Here is a 14,071-nt window from a genome sequence, read left to right as displayed (position 1 = left end):
TTTTTATTCCTGTACCATTCAATGGGCAGTCATCTCTTGAACTGGTTTAAAATTCACCATTCAATAAAGTTGCTAGGTAACTAAACACGTTTACAAAAGTAGTTACATTTTGAAGAAGTTCTTTACTCGTCCTGCATTTCTTTAGGATACTTGATTATTCCACTTCCCTCCACTACATATTGTACTTTTAACACCATTATATTTGAGAGCTGTAATTGCTTTTTACTTTCAGATTAGTATTTATTTATTGTTAATTGTATTGTTATAGATGAAACTACTCAATACAATGTAGGGTGAGAAGTCCAACTTCGACCAGCAGCAACTTTAAAATGCTGCTATCCAATTCATATACACATATATATATACATATACGTGTATATGTATGAAAATCTGTAATATCACAACAGTATTATGTCGTATTCCTTTGTCTTTTTGTGTGTGATTTTAAAAACATTTTTTGCCAAATTGTACCTGAGAGAAATGACACGAAAAGACAAGCAAACATGTAAACTTGGATTAGTCGGAGTGTGTGCGTCCATTACCTGTTCGTATCTCTCCTGTGTGTGTCTGAAGGTGTGTGTGTGGTAGTGCTCCAGAAGCCTCTCCTGCAAGTAGTTGTGGCAGAACTCAGACCAGCCGGCCCCTCGCTCGTCTGCAGAGTGTCTCGGGTTCCTCATGCCCGGCGTGTCCACCACCATCATTGAGGCTAACGTCAGCTGCTGACCCCTCAGAGCCCTGCCAACGAAACACACATCCCGTGTCACAAACAGTGTGCTGTGCATGAATGCGTATTGCATTTTTCTATCCGATGAGCAATGGTTAAGCTGAATAGAAAACACATGAATGTCTCAAAGAGGAAAACATCATCTGAATCAACAAATGTCAAAAACAACACACTCAACTACCTGCTAGTGGTCTGTGAAATAGAAATGTGAACAGAGACTGAGGTTTCTCACTCGTTTTATATACAAATGCAACATGAGCCCTGGGAAATATCAGTATTATCCTCTTTTGTCCATATGTATTAAGTTTAAGGCCACACAACATTTATTTTACACCTTTGATTATTATGTTGGTGGTTCTGAATGAAAACTGTCACTAAATACAATTCTTCTGTTAGTTGTAAAGTCCATATTTGAAGCTCAATCAAGAACTAATCTGAATATAATATAATATATATATACACACACACAGTGCAAACCAAATTTTCTTCTGGAAAAAATAACTGATACAAACCCTAAAAGTAACACGAGAAGGTTCAATCACATTTGAATTTCGTACTACCTGTCATTTGGGCATTTCACTTCATAATGCCATGTCAAACTTATTATTTGTATTAAAGAAGGGATCCTATTCATTGTTAATTTGCAATGGCATAATGGCATGTCACTCACATATGTGTCAGTCATCTATATAGTGAATATATACAAATTAAACTTGAGGGCACCTGCTTGGCTGGTATGACTGCTCGTGTTTTAAAGTTGCTTTGTAATTGTGTCTGTCAGTGTAAATGCTGCACCACATCATTTTAGGACTAGGAGGTTCAATGAACAGTTCACACTTTGTGAACTATTAGGCTTTTTCCCTTTCTTGTGATGAGAAGATTGATACCATTCTCCTGTTTTTTGATAGATATGGGGATTCTGCCAGCAGCCAGTTAGTTTAAATATCTTACCTTAGCTTGGCTTTCTTTGGTTTAGCCAAGCTGAAAAACTGAAAGCAGGCTAAAACAGGTTACCTGGCTTGGATCAAATCATTGATTCAAACAAATAGATTTACTGTCTGACAAGAGAAACTGAAAAACACCTAGATAGGAGACTCAGCAGAGTCACCAAGCAGAATGTTTTGCTGGATGGAGACGAGAAAAAACTGTGGACATTTGTCCTTTTTCAAATGTTGCATTTAATATTAGCAGGTTTATAATAAGGGCAGCCATGGCTCAACAGGTAGAGCGGCTCATCCACTAACCAGAGGGTCAGTGGTTCGGCTGTATAATACATAACAGTGCTGCACATAGATGCACTGCAAAACCATTTAACATTTCTTGTGCAGTCAGTCTGAGATGTGTCCATGTACCTGTTGATGAGTGAGACTATGGCAGTGAAGAGTTCTTCATAGAGTCCTGCAGCCATTCCATCAACACACTGAGCAGCTGTCAACCTGGGGCCTGCACAGAACCAAGGGGGTGAACACATGGGTTAGGATGGTTTCCTCATTATGTGTGTGTTTCTTTTAATGAACATGATTACAGGCGGTTAAGCCTAATTTGCTGCACTTAACATTCAACTGTGACCCAGTGACATTTCTTGACAACTCTAGTTGGCAAAACAATCATTACAGATATCCGTGGGCTGGCAGGTGAATCCTAATGGCTTTCTAAAATTCCAACATTTCAGTTAATACATTTTAGGATAGCTAAATAAATAAATGAATAAGCATTTCAAACTTAAAATAAAATAGTAATTCTTTACTTTACGGGCACATAATTAGTCATTGACTTCCTAAATACTTCCCTAAAAACACCTGTAGTTGTTGAACTGTAGTTTAATACATAAGCAGAGCATCCTGGATAAATCACTCTACTTTAAACGCAACTTTACACTAAATCCACTTTTCAGTTATTAAATAAAAAAATAAGGGTACAGCCCTGCTAGTGCCTCACGAGTGGGGTCTCCTCTCTCCTTTTTCCTCATTCTAACAATTGTGTAGCATTATGTGTCATTGTACAGGATCACAGAGATATTATCCTCAGTCTGATCTATTTAACGTCAGTGGAAGCCTCTGTTCTCTGAAGGACTCCGTCCACCTCGGGCCTACCCTGGTTTTGCCTCCCAAAAGTTGTCCCCTTTAGTGAGTGTGTATCTCACCCTCGTCTGACTCGGCAGCAGCGTTTCTCTCTCTGCTGCCCCCGGTGGCTCTCTGCAGCAGCTGTCGGAGGTGATGTTTGAACACGGCGGTGTGCAGCTCCTCGCCCTCACAGCCCAGAACGCTGCTGGCTGCCTGAGCGCTGTCGAAACTCACAAACTGTCTCCGGCCCACTGTGCAAACAAAAGGAGAACACACAGAGAAGACACAATGATGACAAAGTCCACAGAGGGAGGAGATGAGTGACATTAGTGGCAAACGTTTAGGAGCATTTTAGTGAGTTTGAATTACAACTAATGGACTGATGAACTGTTGACACATATTGATTTGAAGCTCGTTGAGTTTTGCATAAGTGATGTTCTTCTAATTTTTGCAACATGGCTTTGGTGATGGCTTTGTATTTATATAGCGCTTTTCTAGTCTTGATGAGCACTCAAAGTACACTACAGTACAGTTTTACATTCACCCATTCACACACACATTCATACAGTGCATCTATTCACAGCACTTTGTTATTCTATGGGGGGCCATTCAGGGTTCAGCATCTTGCCCAAGGACACTTCTGCATGCAGATGGGTCAGACTGGGGATCGAACTGCCGACCTTCAGGTTTGAGGACGACCACTATACCCCTCAGCCACAGCCGCCCAACATGTTGGTTATTTCATGTGAGAGAAGTCTGCATGCATGTCTCTGTCTGAGTTTAAAATGGTTCAGAGGAGACAGGTGATGCTGTGTATTTCTATTCACCAATCAGGATTCATCAAAACATATATGTCCTGTTGTGTGTTTGATCAATGCCCACCAGCTCACTTCTAATCTGATTGTATCATAAGTGGATTTTGTGTGTGTGTGTGTGTGTGTCTGTGCGTGTGTGTCTTTGCATGTGTGTCTTTGCGAGTGTGTGTTCCAAGTATTACTCAATTTGTGGGGGTCTCAATCTGTTTACACAGTGACATTACGGGGACGTGTCTTCCTTATGATGATAAAAGGTGTTGTGTGTTGCATTAGGGTTGACCGTTTTGTGAGAATCAAAAATAGTCTATGTCAGCTATGTACAAGAGTCTGTAACGCACCACGGTTGTAAAACCTCTAAAGAGGCCAGATGCCACAATCTGGTTGAGTTGAGAGTTGAGAGTTGGGATTTGCACTTATTTACACGGTTAAAGTTAAAAGAAGGTGAAGGTGTAGAGTAGGGTTTGATATTGATGATGGCTAGCATCACATATTGCAATTTGACACTGTTCACTGTTTTGCATTTCACTTTTTAATATCTTTTATCTTTTATATATTTTTATGTTTATGTCTAAATAAATGTCACTTTGTATAAATATTAGGAAAAGTGAGTAAATAAGAAGTAAATAGTGAGTAAATATATATTGTTTTTTATTGTTTTTCTTTGGTGTGTTGTATTTATTGTGGTTTTATGTTTCTATGTTCATTGTATGCACCAATAACCAGAGCAAATTCCAGGTAGGTGTAAACCTACTTGGCAATAAATGCCTTCTGATTCTGATTCTGATTCTGATGTCCTCAAAAGTGTAGAAGCACAAACATGTGTGTGCTATTCGGACTCACAGCCACTGAGTAGGTGGGGATGATAAAGATGATGACGATGAACGAGTGTTACCTTTACAGGCCCCGGCAACTCCCAGATGATAAATAGAAGCCAGAACGTGCCATATCGCCTTCTGCTCGCTGGCGGTGAAGCCCAGCGTTCCCATGGCAATCAGCAGCTTGGTGAAGGCAACAGACGCACGCTGTTTCTCCTCAACCTGAGAGCAGGGAGAGAGAGAGAGAGAGAGAGAGGGACGGAGGGTTGGTGTGTGTACTCTGTGAAAATTAGCCACGTAATGAAGTGGAAGAACAGCTGAATCATATCTCATCTTCACAGCCTGAGTCTCTTCAAGTGGGTCATTTTCTCTGCATCATTTGACCTCTTCACCTTATGACTCACCCTGAAGTGAGCGCTGTGGCCATAGTGAGGGTGTAAACAGTTTGCAAAGTCTGATGTCATGGCCAAACTAAGGAAGATGACATATTGTATATATTAAGCAAGTCATGCCAGTGCATTATTTAAAGAGATACTATATGAAGAGGTGAAGTTGATCTAAAAAATGTTTGGGCACATAATTTAACACCATAAGTCAGAAGCAGAAGAGGAGATAGTGTTGATATTTCCTGCAATGTGACAACTGCTGTGACTCCAGTCTCCATTGATTGGGTTTATTTCTGCCAGCTACATTATAAGACTGATCACAGCTTCAATATCCTGCAAAGGCCTCTGAATGGTTTCCAGATGTTGTCACCCAGCTCTCTATTCTTTCCACACAAGTACACCTACAGAAGAAACATTGTGCCTCCAATGACCTCTGCCTGGAAAACCAGTAATTCTCCCGAACATGATTTCCTCTCACTCTTTTTAAAGACCTAATAACAACAGCACATTTGCCAAGGCAGAATGGACGAAAGGTTTCTCAAACTAACACCTGCTTGGCGTCGCCATCAGTGTTTCTTCCCCTCCACCTCCTCATACTCACATAATCCCCCCCACACACACACACACACTTGCACTTATTGTACCTTGGTGGGATTCACAATGCCAAAAGAGTTGGATTCAGGGAGCTGGTGCAGCTGCAGTTCTGTCCTAATGAAGAATAAACAACAGCGTTAACAACAGTTAATATGATAACAACAACAATATATCTGTGCCAGAAGTACAGATAGATGGATAGATGGATAGATGGATAGATAGATAGATAGATAGATAGATAGATAGATAGATAGATAGATAGATAGATAGATAGATAGATAGATAGATAGATAGATAGATAGATAGATAGATAGATAGATAGATAGATAGATAGATAGATAGATAGATAGATAGATAGATAGATAGATAGATAGATAGATAGATAGATAGATAGATAGATAGATAGATAGATAGATAGATAGATAGATATACAGACAGACAGACAGACAGACAGACAGACAGACAGACAGACAGACAGACAGACAGACAGACAGACAGACAGACAGACAGACAGACAGACAGACAGACAGACAGACAGACAGACAGACAGACAGACAGACAGACAGACAGACAGACAGACAGACAGACAGACAGACAGACAGACAGACAGACAGACAGACAGACAGACAGACAGACAGACAGACAGACAGACAGACAGACAGACAGACAGACAGACAGACAGACAGACAGACAGACAGACAGACAGACAGACAGACAGACAGACAGACAGACAGACAGACAGACAGACAGACAGACAGACAGACAGACAGACAGACAGACAGACAGACAGACAGATAGATAGATAGATAGATAGATAGATAGATAGATAGATAGATAGATAGATAGATAGATAGATAGATAGATAGATAGATAGATAGATAGATAGATAGATAGATAGATAGATAGATATACAGACAGACAGACAGACAGACAGACAGACAGACAGACAGACAGACAGACAGACAGACAGACAGACAGACAGACAGACAGACAGACAGACAGACAGACAGACAGACAGACAGACAGACAGACAGACAGACAGACAGACAGACAGACAGACAGACAGACAGACAGACAGACAGACAGACAGACAGACAGACAGACAGACAGACAGACAGACAGACAGACAGACAGACAGACAGACAGACAGACAGACAGACAGACAGACAGACAGACAGACAGACAGACAGACAGACAGACAGACAGACAGACAGACAGACAGACAGACAGACAGACAGACAGACAGACAGACAGACAGACAGACAGACAGACAGACAGACAGACAGACAGACAGACAGACAGACAGACAGATAGATAGATAGATAGATAGATAGATAGATAGATAGATAGATAGATAGATAGATAGATAGATAGATAGATAGATAGATAGATAGATAGATAGATAGATAGATAGATAGATAGACAGACAGATAAATGATACAATAAAGTTTACCTCATCTCTGTGCTGTGTCCTGCCAACATCTGAGAGAAGACCAGGAAGTTACTTTCTCCTGCGACTTTCTGACACACTCTCCATTTGTCCAGCATCATGGTCTGATGGAGAAAGAGGGAAGAGGGTGAGAAGATGGAAAGCAAGAGGTAGTGCATATGTGTGTGTGTGTGTGTGTGTGTGTGTGTGTGTGTGTGTGTGTGTGTGTGTGTGTGTGTGTGTGTGTGTGTGTGTGTGTGTGTGTGTGTGTGTGTGTGTGATGCATGCCTGCAGGTGTCCAGCAGCGGCCTGTCCAGCGTGGTTAAAGTCCAGCGAGAAGACCGTGGCAAATCGAGATGAGGCATCACTGTGCTTGGAGCTCACACAGCCAAAAGACCTCAGGACTGTGAACATAGCCTGCACGCGCTCCACTAGAGTAAGAGAAAGAAAAGGAATGAACCATCTGTAAAGTACGGACGTGAACCCTCATCCCTACAGCTGCTGTGCTCACCACTGAGGTTCTCTCCAGTGGTGCCGGATTGTTTGAGGAGAGCATTTGTGAAGGCTTGGCACACCGTGGTCTTTCCTGTGCCGCTGCGTCCCACCGCGCACACGCTGTGGTCTCGCCGGCTGCCCACCATGGACACAAACACTCGCTTGACCAAGGCCGCCAGAGCAGGAGGAGCATCCCACACTGTATCTCCTCGCCGGGACTTTGGGGTCTGACACAAGATAGAGGGAGAAGAAAGAAGGAATGACAATGGTTTTGAGTCGTAAAAACAACCAAGTGATGAAGTTATGACTTGATTGACAGACAGTTTTCTATCTGAAAACTGAATATCTATCTTTGTTCAGAGGGGAAAAAATAAATCAGAGGTATCTGGGAATGTAGGCCGGACAGTTCATTAATTAATTCAGTAATAAGGACCAGTTACACACCATCAGTTAATGAAGATAGTTTGTTTCTGTTAAGGCAGTATTAACCCATTCTGAATAACTGTCATATATTTAACATTTGAAAATGACAAATAAATGATTAGCTGGTTTAAATTGTGTATACATATTCTTTTAAATTGTTGTCATCTTTTAGAACATTTTTTAAGTTTTAGTATTCAAAACAAGCTGGTGTTTGTGACATTTTAGTGTTGATGTTGTTTGAGAATTATTGGTTTAGTGCTCAGCAACTTCTTTTTCAAGCTAAATGTTCAACATTCTCATCTAGTTTGATGATAAAAATGAATATTATTGGGATTCGTAACAGTTGTTCAGACCCAACAATACATTTTCTAAACAAATAAATGAACAGATTAATCCAAACCCTGATGAGCAGATCAATGATCCAGTGTGAAAGTGTAGACCTCTGCCTTCACCTTGCTGTTGGCCTGTAGCGTAGGCCAGAAGTTGACCAGGTTGGGTCCTGCTTGTGTAAGCGGCATGTTGGCTTTAGCACGACTGGACAGCGTGTGAAGAACTCCACATTCATTCACACTCTGCAGGTCGCTCAGATCCTCACACAGATCCAGCTCTGATGGATTACACTGCGCAGGGAGAAGAACTGTCAGTCCATGGAGCTGTTCAAGGTTTACGCCATGTAAACTTAACCATATATAAAAACACAGCTAGGTGTGTTTATCTTCTTCCATGTTTTCTGTTTTGTGAGAATTGCAGGAATTACAACACAAACCTGTGATCTGACCCCCTGAAAACAGCTTCATCTTTATAACACAAATCCTGCTGGGTGCGTAGAGTCAGATTTACCAGGCATTGACAATTGAAAAGACACTTCCCAAGTGCATCATGGATCCAGTGTAGCGTCCAGTGTTTTAGGAACTATTAATTCAATTCAGAATAAAGTGAAAGATACAAATAAAAATGCTTCCCTTTAAGTTCCAGATTTATTTTTTGCATTTTTTTCAGGGTAAGATAACAGAACATTACACGGCACATTTTTTTTCTCCATTTCATCCAATTTCCTCTTTGTTAGTCGCTGTTTATATATTTACATATTGTCTCTGCTCACAGTCAGTCAAAAGCTTCTTCACTCTCAACTCAAAGTTTTACTTGGATGTCAGTTTAAAATGTTTGATGAATTCTGCATCTGGTTAATTCAACCTCTTCTGCTTCAGTTTTGTCATTTTCTTTTACAAATTGTTGCCCTGCAATGCTGTACAAAATGTTCCACCATCACATGGTTTATAAACACCACTTTCTGGTAGAATGGTGTTGGGAAGTCAAGTACGGTTATATAGGGACTGACAAAGTCAAGGAAGTGGTGGAGCCCTGGACTTTCACCCACCTGACATTCATTCTTAGACTAAAACCTTTTGTTTTTATTACATTTATCTTCAGTTAGGGTTAGGCTGAAATAACAAGTAGACCCTTTCACAAAGTCACCAACGTGTAAGAGAGCCTTTCATCCAGGTCTTCTCCCATGTGACTTATTGAAGTGATCCAGAATAGACCACAACCCCAGGTGTAAATCACAGATGTGGCTGCAAATCGCATTGTAGGACATCTTGATTTCCACAAACTTTGTTGTAATGCAACATTAAATAGATTTTCCTTGAAAAGAAAACAGACAGAAACACATTTAGAAAAAGAAAAAGAACCAAAGTACCTTCTCGATTTCAAACTCTGTCACTTCATGCTGCGATCCATCTGTCTGCAGGCGGACCCTCACTCTGCCCTCTGGGAGTTCAGGTGTGCCTTCATCTGGTTTTAGCTGAGTGGCTGAAATGAGAGAACGACAATCAAACTTGCTCATCAATACATCCACTGTCAACAAGCAGGACCTCTGTTAGGAACCCTAGGTGCTGCCTATAGAGCAGAGACTGGTCCACAGTGAATCCACATATTGACCCGGTTTATATGTCTCTCTAAACAAAGCCTGTTCCCTGCATATTAAAGAGTCAGAGGTCAGGGGATACAGCATGTGGAGATACGAACGTCTAATGGGATTAGTGTTTTGTTAGTAGATGGATGTGAGAGTACTTGTTAAAATCAACAGATGGATTTGGAGCAGATCCCGGCACATATGGTCAGCAGCAGCACAGGGAGACACACGAGGACTCTGCTGCAGCTCATTTGTAACACGATACAAAGATAATGCAACAGACGAGAAGATTACTAGAGATTGTGTTAGGATAAGCGGAGTCATCAACTAATCCTGACACACATTATGACCAAATTATATACTATTTACAGTCACACAGAGCAGAGCTGTGACAATTAGTTAACTGACAGAAAATTACTTAACCCTAACCCCAATTTTCAGTGTAATTTTTTTTCTGTGTTAAATAAACATAAATATAGTTAGATAAGCTATGCTGGTAATCAATTTAATGTTTAAGGATCTAGTTAATGTCTTGTATTCTGTTGTTGATTTTGTGTTGATGTGTTGTGTTGACAAAGTTTGACCTTTTCAGAAATATTCTGAAATGCTCATTCCCACTTTCATAACCAGCCCCTTAGACGTCTGTGATTCTCTTTGATTAACTGGATTGCCTTCTTGCTTTGTATGACACCGGTGGCTACCTGTTTCTATTAGAACAGGTTTTAAAGATCTTCCTTTCTTTAAATCGCCTCCCTTCTCCCTCCATCAGAGATCTGTCATTTTTATTTTCATATTTGCGTTCCAATCAGATCACATGATTGAGAGGCGTGATCTGATTAGGCGTGATAGATAGATAGATAGATAGATAGATAGATAGATAGATAGATAGATAGATAGATAGATAGATAGATAGATAGATAGATAGATAGATAGATAGATAGATAGATAGATAGATAGATAGATAGATAGATAGATAGATAGATAGATAGATAGATAGATAGATAGATAGATAGATAGATAGATAGATAGATAGATAGATAGATAGATAGATAGATAGATAGATAGATAGATAGATAGATAGATAGATAGATAGATAGATAGATAGATAGATAGATAGATAGATAGATAGATAGATAGATAGATAGATAGATAGATAGATAGATAGATAGATAGATAGATAGATAGATAGATAGATAGATATAGATAGATAGATAGATAGATAGATAGATAGATAGATAGATAGATAGATAGATAGATAGCGTTGTTTCATATCTCACCGAGGGTGAACCCATCCTTTTGGACACACCACACAGTTCCGGCTTCATACCACACGTCTTTCACCTGAGAGAGAAACAAGGACACATCAGTGAGGCAACAAGGACACAGAATACCTCTAACATATCCTCTGTTGGTCCCGTTACATGAGTTGTACGACAGAGTCTGAGCCACTGCAATAATTTGACATATCCAGTATTTAAATAAGCTTTAAATGTATGTGTAACTTCTAATTAAATAGCCAAAACCAACTTAATCTTTGCTTTGTATGTTGTTGAGTTGCCGCAAACGTTACAAATCCAAATGTGGATTAATCTGCCAATGAAAACTCCAACACAAGGCCTTTACTCATCCAGTAAATTGAATTTCATTATTAATTTCCCAAAATGTATTTTATCTTCTTCATTTGATATTATTAAACAATGAAGATGTGAATAATTACTCCAGGATTAGTCTGTATTATAAATGATGATAGGGACATACATACCTCTCTTTTGTGCTCTGTCAAAGCTGTGTCTGCTTGCCTTCCCTCCGGCTCCAGCCTCTCCTCCATCCCCTGTTCCATCTCCACCTGCTTCACCTCCGTTGTCCTCTCCTTCTTCTGCTCGGCCTGTGGCGTCTTCTTGGTCTTCTTCTCTACCCTCATATCCTGCTGCTGCTTTGACGGCTCTGGCATCGCCTCCAGTTTGCTTTTCTGTTGACCATCAGGTTCGGGAGTGAAGATGTGTTTCTGAGTCGGGGACTTGCCATCCGACGGACATCCTTGTCTGTTGTTGCTGATGAGTTGTTCGGCTCGGAGCGCCATCTCAGCCTCAAGGATCGGAGGAGTCTGATCTGGGACGAGGAACTGTTGCACAAGGTTGTCGCTCAACTTGTTTGGCTACAGGGGTAAAAATTAAGACTCAGAATCAACCTTTCAAGAAATTGATGGGGTGATTACAGCTAGCTCTGTCAAAGAGCCACAACTTCCAGATACCTGCACTTATTTGAATGTTATGTCTTGATTTTTCAATTACAAATAGCATCATTTCAAGTACCAATCATGTTTTCAGAAATGGCAGGGGCCTTGGAAATGCATTTTCCATTGGATTTCAATTTAATATATATTATAATTTCTGTTCTCTATGGATTACTGCATTAAATTACCTGTCTGCTAGCGTGCTCAATTGTTAGCCTCTGTGCTCCTCGACACTAAAAGTAACATTGATAAAATTGTTCCATGTTGCTGTTTCCTATCTGTGGTGTACCCACTGCTACCACTACTTGAACAAGCCCACTGTGTTACTTCTCCATATACAGTCTATGATGCTTCCCATATACTGTACAACTAGTTCATGAGTTCCATTCGAGGGCGGTTGTCCAGGCTGTACCCCACACCTCCCAATTAAAGGATTAAAGTTAACGAAGAAGGATAGATGTTCAACATGGTTTTATAATGCCAACAGAAACATGAAGCTTCTCCGACAGTGTTTTTAAGGTAATTTAAGATATAATTTATTTGGCAGCTAACACACTACAAGGGATGGCAGCAAATCTGTCCTTCTTATGGCCTGAACAAATATAATGGGAAAATAAAATGTTCCCATCTGAAAAAATATCAAATGTCCCAAAACAAATGTGGACCTCTTTTGGCAAAAAATACAGAGCTCTAGGCAAGTTGTAATTTGGATGTGACCCTTAAGTGGCCCATGAGGTAAATGGTGATTATGGCTAAAAGAGCACCTGACAAATTCGGGCCACCCTTGGTTGAAGTGTGGTTTAATGCTGTGGCTTATTCGTGGCCCAGATCTGGCAAACAGGAGCGGACCACTGCTTTATGTGCTATGTGGGCCGGATTTAGGATGTGTGGAATGTGGTGGTTGGGGAGAGGGGATTTGTTATCTTTGGTCAGAGCCACTCTAGCTATTTTCCCTACAGTCGTTATGCTAAGCTAAGCTGGCTGTCTCCATTCTTAAAAGGTATCAATCTTATAGTCTACATTTCGCAACTGAGCAAATAAGCACATTTACCAATATGGCAGGTTGTATTTTTACGAAGCTCAGAGCTGATGTGAAGGGAAACAAAAGAGGAGCCACTCACGGCTTTGTCGTCTTTGACCTCTGGCTCCTTGTATTTGGTCTCCTTCTCTGAATCCCTGACCAGCTGTTTGAGGAATCCGCCCGGCAGCGCTGACAGAGGTGGTGGAGGGACGGCCACGGCCACCGGCTCCTTCTCCTCCTTTATCTGTGGTTTGAACGAGTGGTGAATGCAATTAGACAGGATCATTGTGGGATCTGAATACACACGTTACTGTAGGCTAACTGCTGTGGTATGCATCATTGCAGGTGGTTGTTGTTGTATTTGTCCAAGTGTGGATTTATTTGTCTTTGAGATTTCTGGCTCTGGAATATAAACTTATCTAGCCATGCTCCCAGGTCCTCTACCTGCACGGCTAAATGAGATGAACTCTTGAGTCGATTCTGTACATTCACCAAATACACGTGTCAATCTGAGACTTTATTATCACAATGCTCAGCTAGAAACAGGCAGATCGCTCCACGTATTATTTCCATTGTCAGAGACTGAGTAATTTCTTCAGCTGTATTTGAGTAGATTTTAATGCGGTTTTCATCATGTGCGCTCTCAGCTTTTGGAGGCACTATGAGTCAGTGGCTATGACGAGAGTCATGAGGGAACCAGAAGTGCCAAACTAGAAAGGTGGCCAGAGGCCTGACATTTAACTAATAGCTATCAGCGGCTGACACAATAGGGAACAGAATAAAGGTCAGCAGGACAGCTGTTTCACATTCTTTGACAAGCTGCAATATGCAATCAGGAGAAAACCTGGAGACGAATCAGTCTGAGTCATGCCTAATTATTACATTTTGACTGTTGGAGGGTGATTTTGCCTTAACACAGACCTTAACACAGACATGCGCAGGTGTGAACTAAACTCCACAACGGGATTTGTTTGTATACTCATCTGTCTCAAGAGTAGTTCAAAACAGTGATGGAAGAATAATTCATACTTTCTAATTTGAGTAAAACTGTAAGTAAACTGAAAAAAAATGTGTTCTGTCTTTTCCTTTTTTTAAACGTTTACCATTATCCGATGAATGTCACATTATTTTAGGTAGTTAGTACTTCATTGGGGAATT

The 14,071-nt window shown here is 40.6% G+C and overlaps 1 protein-coding gene across 1 annotated transcript in view; it reads right to left on the bottom strand.

The window, feature by feature from the left end:
- LOC133008570 (unconventional myosin-XVIIIb-like) overlaps positions 1-14,071 on the bottom strand; it is a 42,162-nt gene that overhangs the window by 26,657 nt on the left and 1,434 nt on the right. Inside the window, exons 2-14 of the mRNA XM_061075808.1 lie at positions 13,014-13,157; positions 11,422-11,814; positions 10,937-11,000; positions 9,444-9,556; positions 8,197-8,364; positions 7,338-7,548; positions 7,115-7,257; positions 6,851-6,951; positions 5,448-5,511; positions 4,495-4,639; positions 2,868-3,038; positions 2,077-2,167; positions 543-735 (exon numbers count right to left, since the gene is read on the bottom strand). Coding sequence (XP_060931791.1) covers positions 543-735; positions 2,077-2,167; positions 2,868-3,038; positions 4,495-4,639; positions 5,448-5,511; positions 6,851-6,951; positions 7,115-7,257; positions 7,338-7,548; positions 8,197-8,364; positions 9,444-9,556; positions 10,937-11,000; positions 11,422-11,814; positions 13,014-13,157 — 2,001 coding nt within the window. The remainder of the gene's footprint in view (positions 1-542; positions 736-2,076; positions 2,168-2,867; positions 3,039-4,494; positions 4,640-5,447; positions 5,512-6,850; positions 6,952-7,114; positions 7,258-7,337; positions 7,549-8,196; positions 8,365-9,443; positions 9,557-10,936; positions 11,001-11,421; positions 11,815-13,013; positions 13,158-14,071) is intronic.

The sequence above is a fragment of the Limanda limanda genome, chromosome 1, assembly GCF_963576545.1.
Source record: "Limanda limanda chromosome 1, fLimLim1.1, whole genome shotgun sequence".
Taxonomy (NCBI): domain Eukaryota; kingdom Metazoa; phylum Chordata; class Actinopteri; order Pleuronectiformes; family Pleuronectidae; genus Limanda; species Limanda limanda.
Note: the sequence above shows the minus strand (reverse complement) of the source record. Positions and strands in the feature narration are given on the sequence as shown.